The sequence below is a fragment of the Bos indicus genome, chromosome 19 (assembly GCF_029378745.1).
Source record: "Bos indicus isolate NIAB-ARS_2022 breed Sahiwal x Tharparkar chromosome 19, NIAB-ARS_B.indTharparkar_mat_pri_1.0, whole genome shotgun sequence".
Taxonomy (NCBI): Eukaryota; Metazoa; Chordata; class Mammalia; order Artiodactyla; family Bovidae; genus Bos; species Bos indicus.
The window spans coordinates 37,452,920-37,467,355 of record NC_091778.1 but is presented as its reverse complement, the minus strand read 5'-3'; the positions used below and the strand labels follow the sequence as shown (position 1 = coordinate 37,467,355).

The following is a 14,436-nucleotide window of genomic DNA, read 5'->3' as shown; positions in this document are numbered from 1 at the left end:
CCCATGTGTCTGCCGTGTTCCATGTGTCACTCACTGAGAGGCCCGCCTGTGAGGCAGACAGGCCGGGTGCGGTTCTCCCCATTTCACAGATGCAGACACGAGGCACAAGGGCTAAGCTTTCCTTGCCAACGGTTGTGGCTCATTTCTCGACCAGGCTTTCAGATTCTACCTGTCTGCCGCCTCTCCTGTTCATGTGGCCCTGCTCTGCCACCCTCTTTGGCTTCTTTATTTACTGCTTAGTGGGAAGTAAGAGGAGACTCCCTTCCTTCTGCACAGTTTATAATTCTTTAGCTGGCCTGGCCCCCCTTCTGGCCTCCTTCTCTGAGCAGCTCCCACCCACTCTGTTTCCCCCACACCTCCTGACTTGGGCCTCAACTGTTCTTTCATGCCCAGCTCAGGTACCCAACTGGTGACAGATCTACTCAGCCTGCGTCTCCATTCCTTGGGGATGGGCAGAGCCAGGGGGATTCATTATAGGGGGAAAGAAGGCAAAGCTCTCCCCATTCCTGAGGCCCCTCATCCTGAAGTGAGAGGGTGGGAGGCCCCAGCCTGAAGCTGCCTGGTCCCAGGCCCAGATTGTGAACACGGAGACGGGGACACTGACAGAGCTGAACACGCCTGGAGAGCTGTGCATCCGAGGGTACTGCGTCATGCTGGGCTACTGGGGTGAGCCCCAGAAGACCGAGGAAGCAATTGGACAGGACAAGTGGTACCGGACGGGGTGAGAAGGCGGGGCAGGGTGGAGTGGTCGGCTGCCGAGGGGAAGCTGGGGGTCCTGAGGCTGAGTTGGGAACACTGAACTAGAACTGGGAGAACCAGTTGTCAAGATAGCCCCTTCCCATCTTGGAGACTTAAGTTTCAAAAATGTATAAAATGAGGATGATGATATTTTCCAAATAGGGCTCCTGGAAGGACCAAACGCAGTACAGATGAGAACTCCTAGGGTAGTGCCTGCAAAATCTGAGCCTAGATTCAGGTAGTCATTTAATTCAGTAAATTCTAATTATGCACCCGCCATGTGCTGGCACTGTTCTAAACACTGGTGGTCCAGGGGAAAGCAATGGGGAGGACCTGCTATTACTTCCCCCATGTCTGGTGGAGGGAGACAGATACAGTCAAGATCGTTTCCAACATTCATAAACACAACTAATAAGATAGGGTCACAGGAGAGAGAGTGGCTGTGGTGGAGAAGCGAGATTCCTTTCTCTTTGGTGATCAGAGGAGGCTTCTCTCAGGTGGAAATGTTTGAGCTGAAACCTGAATGGTCAGAAGCCAGCCCCAAAAGGTGTATGCATAGATATGTTGAGAGAGAGAGAGAAAATATGCTCTAGGTATGGGTTTACTCAGTTTGGTCTGCCTCCTACATGAGATAGTTCCTCCTGTTTGATCCAGGTAATGTCTTGTTCGTGCCATATGCCCCAGAGTCTAGAGTAGTGTAAGACATATGGTAGGTGTTTCCTAAGTGTTTGGGAGTGAGTGAGTGAGCCAGCCAGATGAGGCAGAGGTCAGAGGTAGCTCCTGGGCTTTCCTTGCAGAGACATTGCCATGATGGATGAGCAGGGCTTCTGCAAGATTGTGGGCCGCTCTAAGGATATGATCATCCGTGGCGGCGAGAATATCTACCCCGCCGAGCTCGAAGACTTCTTTCACACACACCCACAGGTTCAGGAAGTGCAGGTGAGGCACCCAGCCCAGGTGAGAGCCCAAGAGCAGGGGACACAGATGGGGATGTCTGATATCTGTCTCTGACTTTGGAAGGTGGTGGGAGTGAAGGATGACCGAATGGGGGAGGAAATCTGTGCCTGCATTCGGCTCAAGGAAGGGGAGAAGACTACGGCAGAGGAGATCAAGGCTTTCTGCAAAGGGAAGGTGGGAGCCTCAATTCACCCCAAGCATCGCTGTGCTGCCCAGTTCTCTAATACCCTCTGCCTGCCAACCTGTCAACCCACTGCCCACCATGACCCTACCCAACCTCATGCTTTATCCCCCTCTGGCCTACAGATCTCCCACTTCAAGATTCCCCGGTACATCGTTTTTGTCACAAACTACCCCCTCACCGTCTCAGGAAAGGTATGTAAGGAGACCAGGGAGGGGCAGGGAAGTTGGAGCCCAGGTGCAGAAGGTCAGGTGGCCCTGCCTGAGCCTCCCTGAGTGATGAGCCAGAGTCTGTTGAGAGGCTGGCAGTTGGGTCACAAGTTTGTCAGCTCACCCTGGTTTGCCCTGAACTTTCCTGGCTTTAGCCTGAGAAACTCCTCAGTCCCAGGCAAACCAGCAGGGCTTGGACACCCTAGCTAGCTTGCCTAATTCTCACTTCTTTCACTTTCCTCTAGATCCAGAAATTCAAACTTCGAGAGCAGATGGAGCAACATCTAAACCTGTGAATAAAGGAAAAGAGAAGATCCTTCCTCCCTGCCCTTCTCCCACATTCCCCATGTCTGCTTTGTGATCTGGCATAAAGAGCTTCTCTGTTTACTTTGGCTGGTCTCTTGCTGGTGTGCTCTCTTTGCAGCTGCTACAGGATGGAGAAGGGAAGAGACCCAAAGCACTTTAAAACTCCTATTCCTTGTCAACGATGGTGCTAAGCACTTTGGTGTGCATTACCTATTTCATTTAATCCTTGCTCGATCCCTCTGAGATATCAACACAATTAGGGTGTTATCTAATCTAACACAATTAGATATCAACACATTTCTTTTTCACATTGTTGCCAGATTAGTGCAGCAAGAAGGATTTTTTTAAATAGCTTTATTGAGTTATAATTCACATACTACCCAGTTCACCCATTTAAAGTGTTACATTCAATGGTTTTTAGTATATTCACAGATATGTGCACTGATCAACAAAGTCAACATAAAAACTGTTCATCACCTCTTAAAAATAAACTCTATACCCTTTAACTATCATCCTACATCCCCCTACTCCCCTATCCCTCCCAAGCAAACCAATTTGGATCTTTTTTCTTAATCAATGAAACCAAGGCTTCCTTGATGGGCAGTTAAAGCAGGATAAAGCAAGCTGTAGCTTGAGCCAAGAAATAAAAAACAGCTAAGCACATCGATTTCTAGTTCAGAGACAGAAGGAAAAGTTCCTTCTGCTTGCAAGCCTTATCTCCCATTGTTTGCCCTCAGCAGCCGCAGCAGCCTCATCTTTACTTTTTAGAAAATGAACATAAATTTAGGGTGTTCTGAGTGCCAGTCACTGTATATGTACAGACACATCCATATCCTGTTGTACCATATCCAGATACATCCAACATTTCCTGTAGAAATCTTCCCAAGAACACAGTCAAGCAGGCATTAGCCCCATTTCACAAAGGATGAAACTGTAAGTTCAGTGTCTTGCCCCAATTTACGCAGCTGGAATTAGAACCCAGCTGCCTGATTCCAAAGCCCATGATCCTTCCACTTCCTGGGACAGTTCGGGTGTCTGATTGTCCAGCCCTTCTTCTGAACCCTATCTGTCCCACATACACCATCTCTGACCCTCCTCACAGCAGATGCCTGGGGTTGGCCCGACCCAGGTGACAGCCTATGCTCTTGACCAAGCAGGGATTTGCTGCTCCTGCAGCATTCAGTCCAAGTGCCCTCTCCTCCCCCACTGACTGCACAGCCCTTGTAACAGACCAACCTCACAGCACGAAGCACACAGGCCTGGTGTCCAGGAGGTGCTGAATTAAATCGGTTGCCTGTTGTCGCTTGTTGGTTTATGTATCCCGTCTCCTGTACCTGCACTTCGCCCTAATCTTATGCATCTGGATGTCCTCAGCGCCCAAACTCTGAGCCAGGCACATAAAACGTGAAGAAACCTATTGAACGGACTAAGAGGTCCTGGATCGATCCAGGGACTCGCTCGCGATGTGGTGCCAAAAAGTGGGGAGCTGCCCCTCTACACTTCCAGCCGCCAGAGAAAGGACGGCCGGGAGGCTGCGGTGAGGGCATCGGTGCCCAGCAGGTGGCGCTACGTCCCCGAGCCCTTAGCGCGGTGCTCCGGCAAAGGGCGCGGCCACGCAGCCCCAGTCCTTCCGCCGGGGCGGCCGCCCCCCCACCCCTACCCCGACCCCGCCCGGCTCTGCGCGCACCGTAAGACCTACCCTGGGCTTGTCTCGGGCTCGCGTCCTGACCCGCGCAACGGGCCGCTCAGCCATAGCGGGCGCCATGGCCCTCCCGCGGTCCCAGGCCCGCGGCTGGGTGAAGGCCGCCAAGATGGCTCAGAGGCGCCGCCCCGCGGACGACACGGGAGGACCCCAGAGTCCTGCGCCCGGGAGCCAGCGCGCCGCGCTTTACGTCCACGTGAGTGGGGAGGGGAGGCGGAGTCGCGGGAGCGGAGGACCGCGAGCCCCCGTGGCGCTTGTCACGCCGTGGGCCCACCTGCCGTCCTTCACCGGCCCTAGACGAGGTCTGGGACCTGTTCCCTGGCAGGGAAAGATCTTGGTCCGGAGAACTGAAGTCTCTGGTGCTCACAATCTCGTTGACCTTGACAAGTCATTTCCCTTCTGAACCTCAGTTTTCTCCTACTGAAATTGGCTTACTAATCCCCTTGGAGAGTTGTGTGGCTTAGATGTTGACGGACCTCGGAATCAGGATGGGGGCGTGTGCTACTGAACCCTGGAAATGGCCGGGGCAGCCCAGGGTTACCTCTCATCCGGTTCACATGCCCCCTGCCCCCAGTGGCCCTACTGCGAGAAGCGCTGTAGTTACTGCAACTTCAACAAGTACATCCCCCGTGGTGTGGACGAGGCTGCTCTGAGGCGCTGCCTGGTGATCGAGGCTCAGACGCTGCTGCGACTCAGCGGAGTGCGACGGTGGGTACTGGGGCCAGGGTCTTGGGAATTATGTAGGGCAGCAGAACAGGTTGCAGGCATCCTGGAGGGCTCCCCCACATTTTCATCTCCATTCTCTTTCCCTAGAGTGGAGTCTGTGTTCTTTGGTGGGGGTACCCCCAGTCTGGCCAGCCCCCATACTGTGGCAGCTGTCCTGGAGGCAGTGGCCCAGGCAGCTCACCTGCCTGCAGACTCCGAAGTCACGCTGGAGGCCAACCCCACTTCGGCCTCAGGCTCCAGGCTGGCAGCATTTGGGGCAGCAGGAGTCAACAGGTTGTCCATTGGCCTCCAGGTAACCCATCTCACCCACCTTATCCTGGGGCATCCAGAATGTCTCTCATCCAGTCACATTCATTCACAGGGCAAGTATTTACGAAGCTCCTTCTGTGTGGGAGGGCCCTGTAGGCACTGAAAAGTGTGAGGTGACACCTACTTGTCTGTTTCTATGCTAGACTACAAGCCCTAATAGGCAGGGATCATGCATGCCTTTTTGTTCATCATGGTATTACAAGCAGCCACTACAATTCCTGGCACACAATAGATGCTTGAAAGATTTACTACCTGACTGGAGACACAGAAGGAGGCAGACAGGTGGTCAGATCATTGCAGCATGATCAAGTCTGGTTGTGAATGGGGTCTCTACAAAAGGCTTTCAAGAGTATGGCCTTAAGGGCATGTCAGTCTGACAAAATCATGGAAACTTTCCTGGAGAAGGTGATGTTTGAATATGGAAGAGGAGTCCATCAGAGGAGGATGTTGGGGTGGGGAAAGACAGGATTTGGAAGAGCTTTCCTGTTTGGGGGGACCTTTGAGCCATTCCTTGTGACTGGAGAGGCTGGGGACAAAGTTGCAAGCTGGGGCCCAAAAGTCTTCAGCACCATACTAGGAAACTTGCGGTTTTGCCTAGTGGTGACAAGGGAGTCACTGAAGGGTTTTAAGTGGGGAGAGAAACGTGTTCCTCTCAGGTTGGCCCTTGGTATTTCTATAGCCGGTATCCCCACCCCCACTCCACACACACCCATTTCAAGTACATGTACCACTTACCAAAGAGTTTGGGGTCAGGGCTTTGTCATTATGGGACATATTGAAAGGGACACACGATTTCTGAGATATTCTGGCCTCCAAATACTTATATATCTTGAATCTAATTGTGAGAAAACATCAGGACACCTAAGAGACTTTGTATACGCATGGATAAGAACAGATAACATGAGATAGATCTACCCTGTTAACAACTTTTTAATGTACAGTACAGTATTGATGACTGTAAACACAATGATGTACCGGCGATCTCTAGGACTAATTAAGAGATTTTGTTGGGGGTGGAGGGGGGTTTGGCCACAATATGTAGTTGTGGAGTCTTAGTTTTCTGACCAGGGATTTTGAACCTGGGCCCCTGTCAATGAAGACGCTGAGTCCTAACCGCTGGACTGCCAGGGAATTCCCTAAGAGGCAGTTTTTAAAACAACTGACCTGTACTGTTCAAAAATGTCAGTATCATAAATGACAAAGGCAGGATGAGGATCTCAACTAAAGGAGACTAAAGAGCCAGTGACAGCTGCGTGCAACGTGTGACCCCTGACTGAATACTGAATTGGGGTGGGAAGAGGAAATTACTGCAGCAGACATTTAGGGACAATTGGCCAACTTTGAATAAGACTCTGTATTAGATAATGGGATTGTGTCCATGTTACATTTCCTGAGCTCTGTAATTAGATTGTGGTTGTGTAAGGGAATGTCCTTATTCTTAAGAAATGTTTTTTACATTTAGGTAACCATATTACAAGTACCTACTAGCCTGTGGGCAATGGCTATCATATTCTACTAAAATGTTCTGTATCTTTATCTTTACTGTATCATATTCTACTAAAATGTTCTGTATCTGTATCTTTACTGACTAATATAGTTGCCACTGACCTCATGCTAGGAAACACTTAGAATGGGAGTATTTAAATTTAATTAACTTCTAAAATATAAACAACTACATGTGGTTAGTATCTACTATCTTGGACAGTGCAGTTACAGAACATTTACATCATCTCAGATGGTTCTTTTAGACAGCATGGTCTATAACTTACTCTCAAAAAATTCAACATCATAATAATGAACGTGTATATTTAGAGAGGAGGCTCCCGAGGTGGTACTAGTGGTAGAGAACTCGCCTGCCAGTGCAGCAGATGTAAGAGACACGAGTTTGATCCTTGGGTCAGGAAGATCCCCTGGAGGAGGGTATGGCAGCCCACTCCAGTATTCTTGCCTGGGGAATCCGATGGACAGAGGAGCCTGACTGGCTTTGGTCCATAGTGTTGGAAAGACTTGGACACAACTGAAGCAACTTAGCATGTATTTAGAGAGAGACAAAGCAAAAGTGGCAAAAATGTTAATTGCAACTTTTCTATAAGTTTGAAAATTTCAAAAGAAAAAGTAAAATCAAAAAAAGATTGTTGGCTTTGGAGTCAGACAGTCCTAATCTCCAGGTCTGTCTTCACCATTGTTTGACCTTGGGCAAGCTACTTAGTGAACTCCGGTTTTGTCATCTGTAAAATGGAACCAGTGTTGGAGGGTTCTAGGCGTAAATTAGATATTGCATAAGAATGCTTTGCACATGGTAGCCCTTTAGTGAATGGCACCCTTGCTACTGGCTTGACCATCCACCTTCTGGCTCCCTGCCATGTCCTGTGTTTTCCCCTGGATCTGCGTCTGCAGTAAGTCCAGCCAGGTGTTTCTGTCTCCCTCTGAGCTGGCCTGCGTGCTTATACTCCACCCTCTCTCTCCAGTCTCTAGATGACACTGAGCTCCAGCTGCTGGGGAGGACACACTCGGCCAGGGATGCTCTGCAGACCCTGGCAGAGGCCCAGCGCCTCTTCCCAGGGCGTGTTTCTGTGGACCTGATGCTAGGACTGCCGGCACAGCAGGTGGGGCCGTGGCTCAGGCAGCTGCAGGGACTGCTGCGCTGCTGTGATGACCACGTGTCCCTCTACCAGCTGTCCCTGGAGCGGGGCACCACACTCTTCACCCAGGTGCAGCAGGGTGCCCTTCCTGCCCCGGACCCCGAACTGGCCGCTGAGATGTACCAGGAGGGACGGGCAGTCCTGCGGGAGGCTGGCTTTCGCCAATATGAGGTCTCCAACTTTGCCCGGAATGTAAGTCCTGAAGCTGAAGGTGGGGCCTGGGCGGGCTAAGGCATGACACGGCAGTTGTGGCCCTTTGGGGAGAAGGGTGCTTCCAAGGCCTGAGATGGTGGGACATTGTAACCAGGTGCCTCTTACCTGAACAGGGATCGGCCCAACTACTTCTCTCTGCATTGACTGTTCCCTCCCTCCCGACAGGGGGCGCTTAGTACCCACAATTGGACTTACTGGCAGTGTGGTCAGTACCTTGGCGTTGGGCCCGGTGAGTCCCATGAACCACAGATGGGATGACTCAGGAGAGCAGTATCATGGCTTTGTGCTCTTGGGCCGCTTAACCTCTCCGGCCCTCTGTTTCCTCATATGTAGAGTGTGGCAAAAAGTATTACCTACTTTGTAGAGCTCTTAAGTATGTGTTTTGAGGTGCGTGGGATAGTACCTGGCACTGTGGTTCTTGATCTTTAGCATGCATCAGAATTACTTGGACCACTTGTTAAAACCCAACTGAATCCCAACCAAATTCTGGAATTTCTGGAATTGGACAGGACCTGAGGATTTACATTTCTAGCATATAAAATGCTGTTGGTCAAGAGGCCGCACTTTGAGAACCACTGACTTAGTTAGCATCTGGCAAGCACACAGTATAGGCTGCTGTTAACCTGTTTATGTTGTCAGGGGCCCATGGGCGATTTATACCCCAGGGGGCCGGGGGCCACACCCGAGAGGCTCGGATCCAGACCCTAGAGCCTGACAGCTGGATGAAGGAGGTGATGCTGTTTGGTCACGGCACCCGGAGGCGCGTCCCCCTGAGTGAGCTGGAGCTGTGAGCACTTGAGGGCTCTCCACCCAGGCTTCCCCTGTACCCCAAGAGCCACCCACCTACACATCTTTGTTTCCTGCCTTGCCCTTCCCCTGCCCTGTCCCATGCTGTGTGATCCTCATAAATCCCCCATACACATATCCCAACTAGAGTCTGACGAATGGGAGAAGTATAAGTCTTCTCTCCAAGACCCCCTATTGGTTTTTCTTTCAGGCTGGAGGAAGTTTTGGCCATGGGGCTACGCACAGACGTGGGCATCACTCACCAGGTAAGAGGTCTGTCTTACCTGGTAAGAATCACTCTGTCTCACTCTGTCTTCTATACACACACACACACCCTCCCATTCCTCTGGCACTGGCAGCTAGAGCTGGGCCTTGGTCTAGCTGAGACCGGATGGGCGGGAGCACTGGGTAGGGAGGCGATGGGGAGAACCCGCGACCAGGGCTGCAGAGGCCTGGGCTCTAGTCCTCATCTGCTGCAGCTTAGACACCTTTCACCTCTGAACATTGACTTTCTCAGCCATCTAAGGGAATAGGCCGGATTAAGAATTTTCAAATGTTTTTTAAGCAGAGCTAAAAGCTCAGATAGTAAGTGCAGTAAAGATCAGTGAAGCCCAGAACTGCTCTAGGTGAAATTAGAGCCCTAGAACCTGGACTTGTTGTTGAGTTGCTAAGTCACGTCTGACTCTTTCCAACCCCAAGGACTGTAGCATGCCAGGCTCCTCTGTCCTCCACTACCTCCTCGAGTTTGCTCAGATTCATGTTGTCCATTGAGTTGGTGATGCTATCTAACCATCTCATCCTCTGCCACCCCGTTCATCTTTTGCCTTCAACCTTTTCCATCATCAGGGTCTTTTCCAGTGAGAGCTCCAACTAGGGTTGGCCATACTCTGACCAGAACAGGGAGGGGAATGAGCAAAGGAAGACCTGGCTTGGCTGGGAGCCGGATCTGGCTTGGACATGGAATAGGAGTGAAGGAGCCCACCTTCCTGCTGACCCATTGACCTGGTCCTGGTGTTCGTGATTTCTAAGTCGGTTTCTAAGATCTCTGTGCTGGCCTGGAGCCACCCCTCACTACACCCCCAGGCAGGTGGCCTAGAAAAGCCCCTGCCAGCTCCCCACCTTGTGGTTCCTGCACCTCTGCCCCTTCTTGTTTTCCCAGCACTGGCAGCAGTTTGAGCCCCAGCTGACCCTGTGGGACCTGTTTGGAGCCAGCAAGGAGGTGAAGGAGCTACAGGAGCAGGGCCTGTTGCTGCTGGATCACAGGTGTGTTGTGGGGGCAGTGGTTAGGTGTCCCAGGGAACCCTGACTACACATCTGCAGACCAGAGAGAGGTGAGAAAGATTGACAAGGAAGGGCCTCTGGCGCCAGGGCCTTGGCATTGGCAGAGGGTGAGGATTGAAACTAGTAAGAAGGGGCAGTCACAGCCAGGCCTCTTGTTCCAGGGGTCTTCGGTGTTCCTGGGAGGGGCTGGCTGTGCTGGACTCTCTGTTGCTGTCCCTTCTATCTCGGCTCCAAGAGGCCTGGCAGCAGAGAACCCCCTCTTCCGTGCCCAGAGGATAGCCACCGGAGGAGAGCCACGTGTTCCGTAGCCAGGACTCTGCAGGTAGGCTTTGGGAGCTGGGATGACTGCAGACATCGCCACTGGCAGGTGCTGTCCTGGTTCTGATCACTGCCCAGACCTGGCATCCCCAGGGGAATGGCTACAGTGAGGCAGATGTGAGGAAAGGGAAATTCCTCCCCTGGTAATTCTCCTGGCCTTTTACCTGCAGAAATGGTCACCTGATTTTATTTAAATAACCTAATAAGCCTATCTGGAACCTGTCTTAACTGTGGTCCTCTCCTTTGTCTGGGCTTCAGTGAAGTGTGGGATCCTGATTTGGGGGCTTGAGGATCAGTGTAGGGCTGAGATTCCTTCCTGAACCTCATCATTTGGCTGTGATCTTAGCTTTTATCGATTATCCTCGCCTAAATCAGTGGTTAGGTTGGAAGCTGTAAAATGTAAATTTCTGACTCTATCATTCCCTCCACATTCATTAACTGGCATGTATCCATAAAAAAAAAAGCTTTCCCTTTCTTTTTTTAAGAAGCTAAGTTGCTTCAGTCGTGTCCGACTCTGTGCGACCCCACAGACGGCAGCCAACCAGGCTCCTCCATCCCTGGGATTCTCCAGGCAAGAACACTGGAGTGGGTTGCCATTTCCTTCTCCAGTGCATGAAAGTGAAAAGTGAAAATGAAGTCGCTCAGTCGTGTCCGACTCCTAGCGACCCCATGGACTGCAGCCTACCAGGCTCCTCCATCCATGGGATTTTCCAGGCAAGAGTACTGGAGTGGGGTGCCATTGCCTTCTCCATTTTTTAAGGGCAGATACTCTTAACCTACTAATTCTATGCAGTGTGGGGGAGGCTGGTGGAGAGGAAGGTATTTCCTGTGAAGAGGCAAATAACTTATCATGTCAAAGGGTTCCCTGTTGCCAAAGGTAATTTAGTACCCTTGCAAATCAGGGCATGCAAAGCTCAGCCTCTAGCTGGGTGACTAAGGGTGGGGTTTCCCCACCCCTCAGAGGTGAGCACATGCATTTCCCCTGTGCCTAGTGGGTGTGAGTATCAGGTTTTTTTTTGACCTGTGGTAACATGGTAAGTGTTACCACCTCTCCTTTATTCATGAAATATTCAGCAAGCACTGTGTGCCAGCACTGAGCAGAGAGGAGTAAGACCTAACCCAGCCCTCAAGGCACTCACCACCATGTTGACAGACATATAATGAGAGAAACTCCAGGGCTATTAGTGAATGTGTATAGAGGAGCCGGGGAAGCCTGCAGCGCCTTTGGTTCTGAGGGACTGACAGCAGAAAAGGAGAAATGCCTTTTCCTACTACCTCCTCTGACCCCAGCATAGCTTGCACGGTGACCTGTGTGTTCTGCCTGGGAGCCTCTTCTTGAGCCTTCCCCTGATCGTGATATTCAAGATGTGAGCACGGGGCCAGTGCAGGTGTGCCATCAGATAACCTGGGCCCACTCAGGTTTCTCCCTGCTGCCAGGGCTCGTGCCACCTGAGATGCCTGGGCCCTCCCTGCTGGGGCACCTCACGAGGTCTGTGCAGAGGGGCTGAATGGGAGTCCAGTGGGGGTGGCACAGATCACCTTCTGTGATTCAGCCTGCCCCCCTCCCCATCACCAGGTTGTTAGGTAGGTAGAACAGGGAAAAGGAGTCCAAAATGGTGGTGGCTAAAAGACAAGGAAGGGAAAAGCCCGCGAAAATAAAACAAAAGGTCCGAGGACCGGAGTGAGGACCTCAGGAAAAACAAACAACACTCCTGGCTGGCCCAATTTACATAGGACAGGCCCAGGCAGAGGAAAACATATAAAAAGAGGAGCCAAAGCTAGCTCGCTCTCTCTCCCGCGCTGGGGCGCTCTTCTCCTCATGTCCTTGGATCGGCATGCCCTCACACCTCGAAGATGGATTTTCCTGCTATCTTCTAAATAAAATAGAGCTGTAACACTGAGCTCTAACACTGATTTGTCTAAGAGCTGTAACATGGTCCATTTGAGACCTGAGAGCTATAACATGGTCTGTCCAAGACCTGAGAGCTGTGACATGCCGAGGGGGCTTTAATGTCCGTCACTCCAAATCTTTGTTGTGACGAGACAAAGAACCGAGGAACATATGCTCGTGTGACAAGGTGAATCAGAGTCTCCAGAAGGTGGAGCCCAGGAATCTAGTTTTTAATCGTGGCTCTAGTGGTCAGGCCAGGTTGAGAAACCCCATCCTGTCCTGCCTTCCATTCTGAGGGATGGGTATCTGGTGAAATAAAGGAAATGAGGCTAATACCAGACATGGCCAAGTGGAGTGAGGTCCTTCCCTCTGCGTCCAGGCCTTCTCAGGATCATTCATCTGAGGGGTTCTCCTCCTGCATGTGGAGGCTTCTGTTGGATTGCCATTGCCTTCTCCAGGGGATCTTCCCAATCCAGGGATCAAACCCGGGTCTCCCGCATTGCAGGCAGACGCTTTACCGTCTGAGCCACCAGGGAAGCCCTGTTGAAAGGCATATGGATACAAATAAAAAGGGTGAACAAACTACTCTGATGATGAGGTGATGAGAGGAGTTAGAGAAATGTGTTGTGTGTGTGTGAGTGTGGTTACAGCTTGCAGGACCAAAGCTTCCCCACTTGGAGTGCTGACAGTTTTAGGGCTGACAGTGGAGCCACCCCAACCCTCACCCCCACCCCCACCCCATTCCTACCCCCACCCTCATTGACATCAAGTAAAGTAAGCCGGACAGCTATTTTGACTTGCGTTCTTACATATGAGGACGTTCAAAGAGGCCATCTAAGTTGACTCAACTCATATAAGCAGTAAGGTAGCAGACCTGGTGTAACACTTCTGGACATTTAGAACTTTCTGTCACATTGTTTTATTCTGACCGTGTGTCAGGTTGATTGACCTGTCTCTTAAATTAGCCAAAATCCTGACCTCTCTCTGGCCCCTCTGCCTCAGGCTTGAAGCTGCCATCTCTGCCTTGGTGCTTGGCCTCAGTTTCTGTGTTTTCCCTCTGGGAGAACCCACGTGTCCCGTCTTCGAGAGACCATCCACTTCCTGGAGAGGAACTGCATCCTGCAAAGAAAGGACTTTAAGTAATGGGGTTGCTGTAAACTGAATGTTCGTCTTCCTCCCGAATCCATGTGCGGAAACTTCATCCCTGGAGGCATGGTCTTCAGGGGTGGCGCTTTGGGAGGTAATTAGGTCATGAGGATAGAGCCCTCATGAAAGGGATTGATGTGCTTACGAAAGAGAGCTCCCTGGCCTCTTCCACCATGCGATGACATGGAGGGAAGACAGATGGCTATGTACCAGGAATCAAGCCCTCACCAAATCTCCTGGGAGATTTTGGACTTCCCAGCCTTCAGAACTGTGAGAAATAAATGTTTGTTCTTTAAGCCACCCAGGCTATGGTATTTTTGTTTTAGTGGCCTGAATGTGCTAAGACAAGGATGAAATAACTTACACAGTAACTTGTTTTATTGTTCAAAATATTTACCAGTATATATTCCTGCTCTGTTGAACCTGGGAAGGGCCAGGAAACTTGCCCAACACAGATTGTAAGAGCCAGTGGGTGGTCCACCATCTCCTCCTGTTGCAGGAAGGGGGACCCCTTCCAGGGCCCGAAAATGAGGTCTTGTCTAACACTCAGAAATGAATTGTCTGAGGAGACACATGTGCTGACAAAGCAAGAGGTTTTATTGGGAAAGGGCGCCCAGGCGGAGAGCAGGAGGGAACCCAGGAGAACTGCTCTGCCACGGTGGCTCGCAGTCTCGGGGTTTATGGTGATGGGATCAGTGTCCAGGTTGTCTTTAGCCAATCATTCTGACTCAGAGTCCTTCCTGGTAGTGCCCGCCTTGTTCAGCCAAGATGGATGCCAGTGAGGAGGATTCTGGGAGGTGGTCGGACATGTGGTGTCTCTTTTTGACCTTTCCTGAACTCTCCCAGTTGGTGGTGGCTTATTAATTCCATGGTCCTTACCAGGACCTCCTGTCATAAAACTCATTCTAATGGTTACTGTGATGCCTGGCCAGGGTGGGCAGTTTCAGTCCGTGTGCTTCCCCTAACACTTCCACCACAGAGGCCTGCAGTGTTAAAATAGAAGCCCTTGCATTCACCCGGGTCCTAGAGTG

General features: G+C 51.2%; 2 protein-coding genes across 7 annotated transcripts in view; both read left to right on the top strand.

Moving 5' to 3' along the window:
- ACSF2 (acyl-CoA synthetase family member 2) overlaps positions 1-2,477 on the top strand; it is a 31,555-nt gene extending 29,078 nt beyond the window's left edge. The window contains exons 12-16 of the mRNA XM_019981985.2: positions 570-721; positions 1,536-1,677; positions 1,759-1,869; positions 2,002-2,070; positions 2,331-2,477. Coding sequence (XP_019837544.1) covers positions 570-721; positions 1,536-1,677; positions 1,759-1,869; positions 2,002-2,070; positions 2,331-2,381 — 525 coding nt within the window. The 3' untranslated portion in view covers positions 2,382-2,477. The remainder of the gene's footprint in view (positions 1-569; positions 722-1,535; positions 1,678-1,758; positions 1,870-2,001; positions 2,071-2,330) is intronic.
- Positions 2,478-4,032: 1,555 nt separating this feature from the next.
- Positions 4,033-13,705, top strand: RSAD1 (radical S-adenosyl methionine domain containing 1). Of its 6 annotated transcripts, XM_019982215.2 has the most exons (11): positions 4,033-4,289; positions 4,668-4,801; positions 4,907-5,111; positions 7,597-7,734; positions 7,840-7,962; positions 8,149-8,212; positions 8,623-8,770; positions 8,981-9,035; positions 9,929-10,032; positions 10,212-10,372; positions 13,262-13,705. In XM_019982215.2, exons 1-10 carry the CDS (start codon positions 4,155-4,157, stop codon positions 10,327-10,329), a joined length of 1,224 nt encoding a protein of 407 aa, XP_019837774.2. In that variant the 5' UTR covers positions 4,033-4,154; the 3' UTR covers positions 10,330-10,372; positions 13,262-13,705. The 6 variants fall into 6 exon arrangements, 4 of the variants coding, with proteins under 4 accessions (XP_019837774.2, XP_070629391.1, XP_070629392.1 ...); XM_070773290.1 differs by lacking the exon at positions 13,262-13,705 and adding an exon at positions 10,854-13,255 and having other exon boundaries at positions 7,597-7,962; XM_019982213.2 differs by having other exon boundaries at positions 4,035-4,289; positions 7,597-7,962.
- Positions 13,706-14,436: the final 731 nt, after the last annotated feature.

What these genes read in the sequence shown, in the direction of transcription:
- RSAD1 (XM_019982213.2), top strand. Translation starts at nt 4,155, where the DNA reads ATGGCCCTCCCGCGGTCCCAGGCCCGCGGCTGGGTGAAGGCCGCCAAG. An exon ending in GCGCCGCGCTTTACGTCCAC is followed by an intron (nt 4,290 to 4,667) that starts GTGAGTGGGGAG and finishes CCCTGCCCCCAG; the next exon opens with TGGCCCTACTGCGAGAAGCG. An exon ending in CTGTTGCTGCTGGATCACAG is followed by an intron (nt 10,033 to 10,211) that starts GTGTGTTGTGGG and finishes CTCTTGTTCCAG; the next exon opens with GGGTCTTCGGTGTTCCTGGG.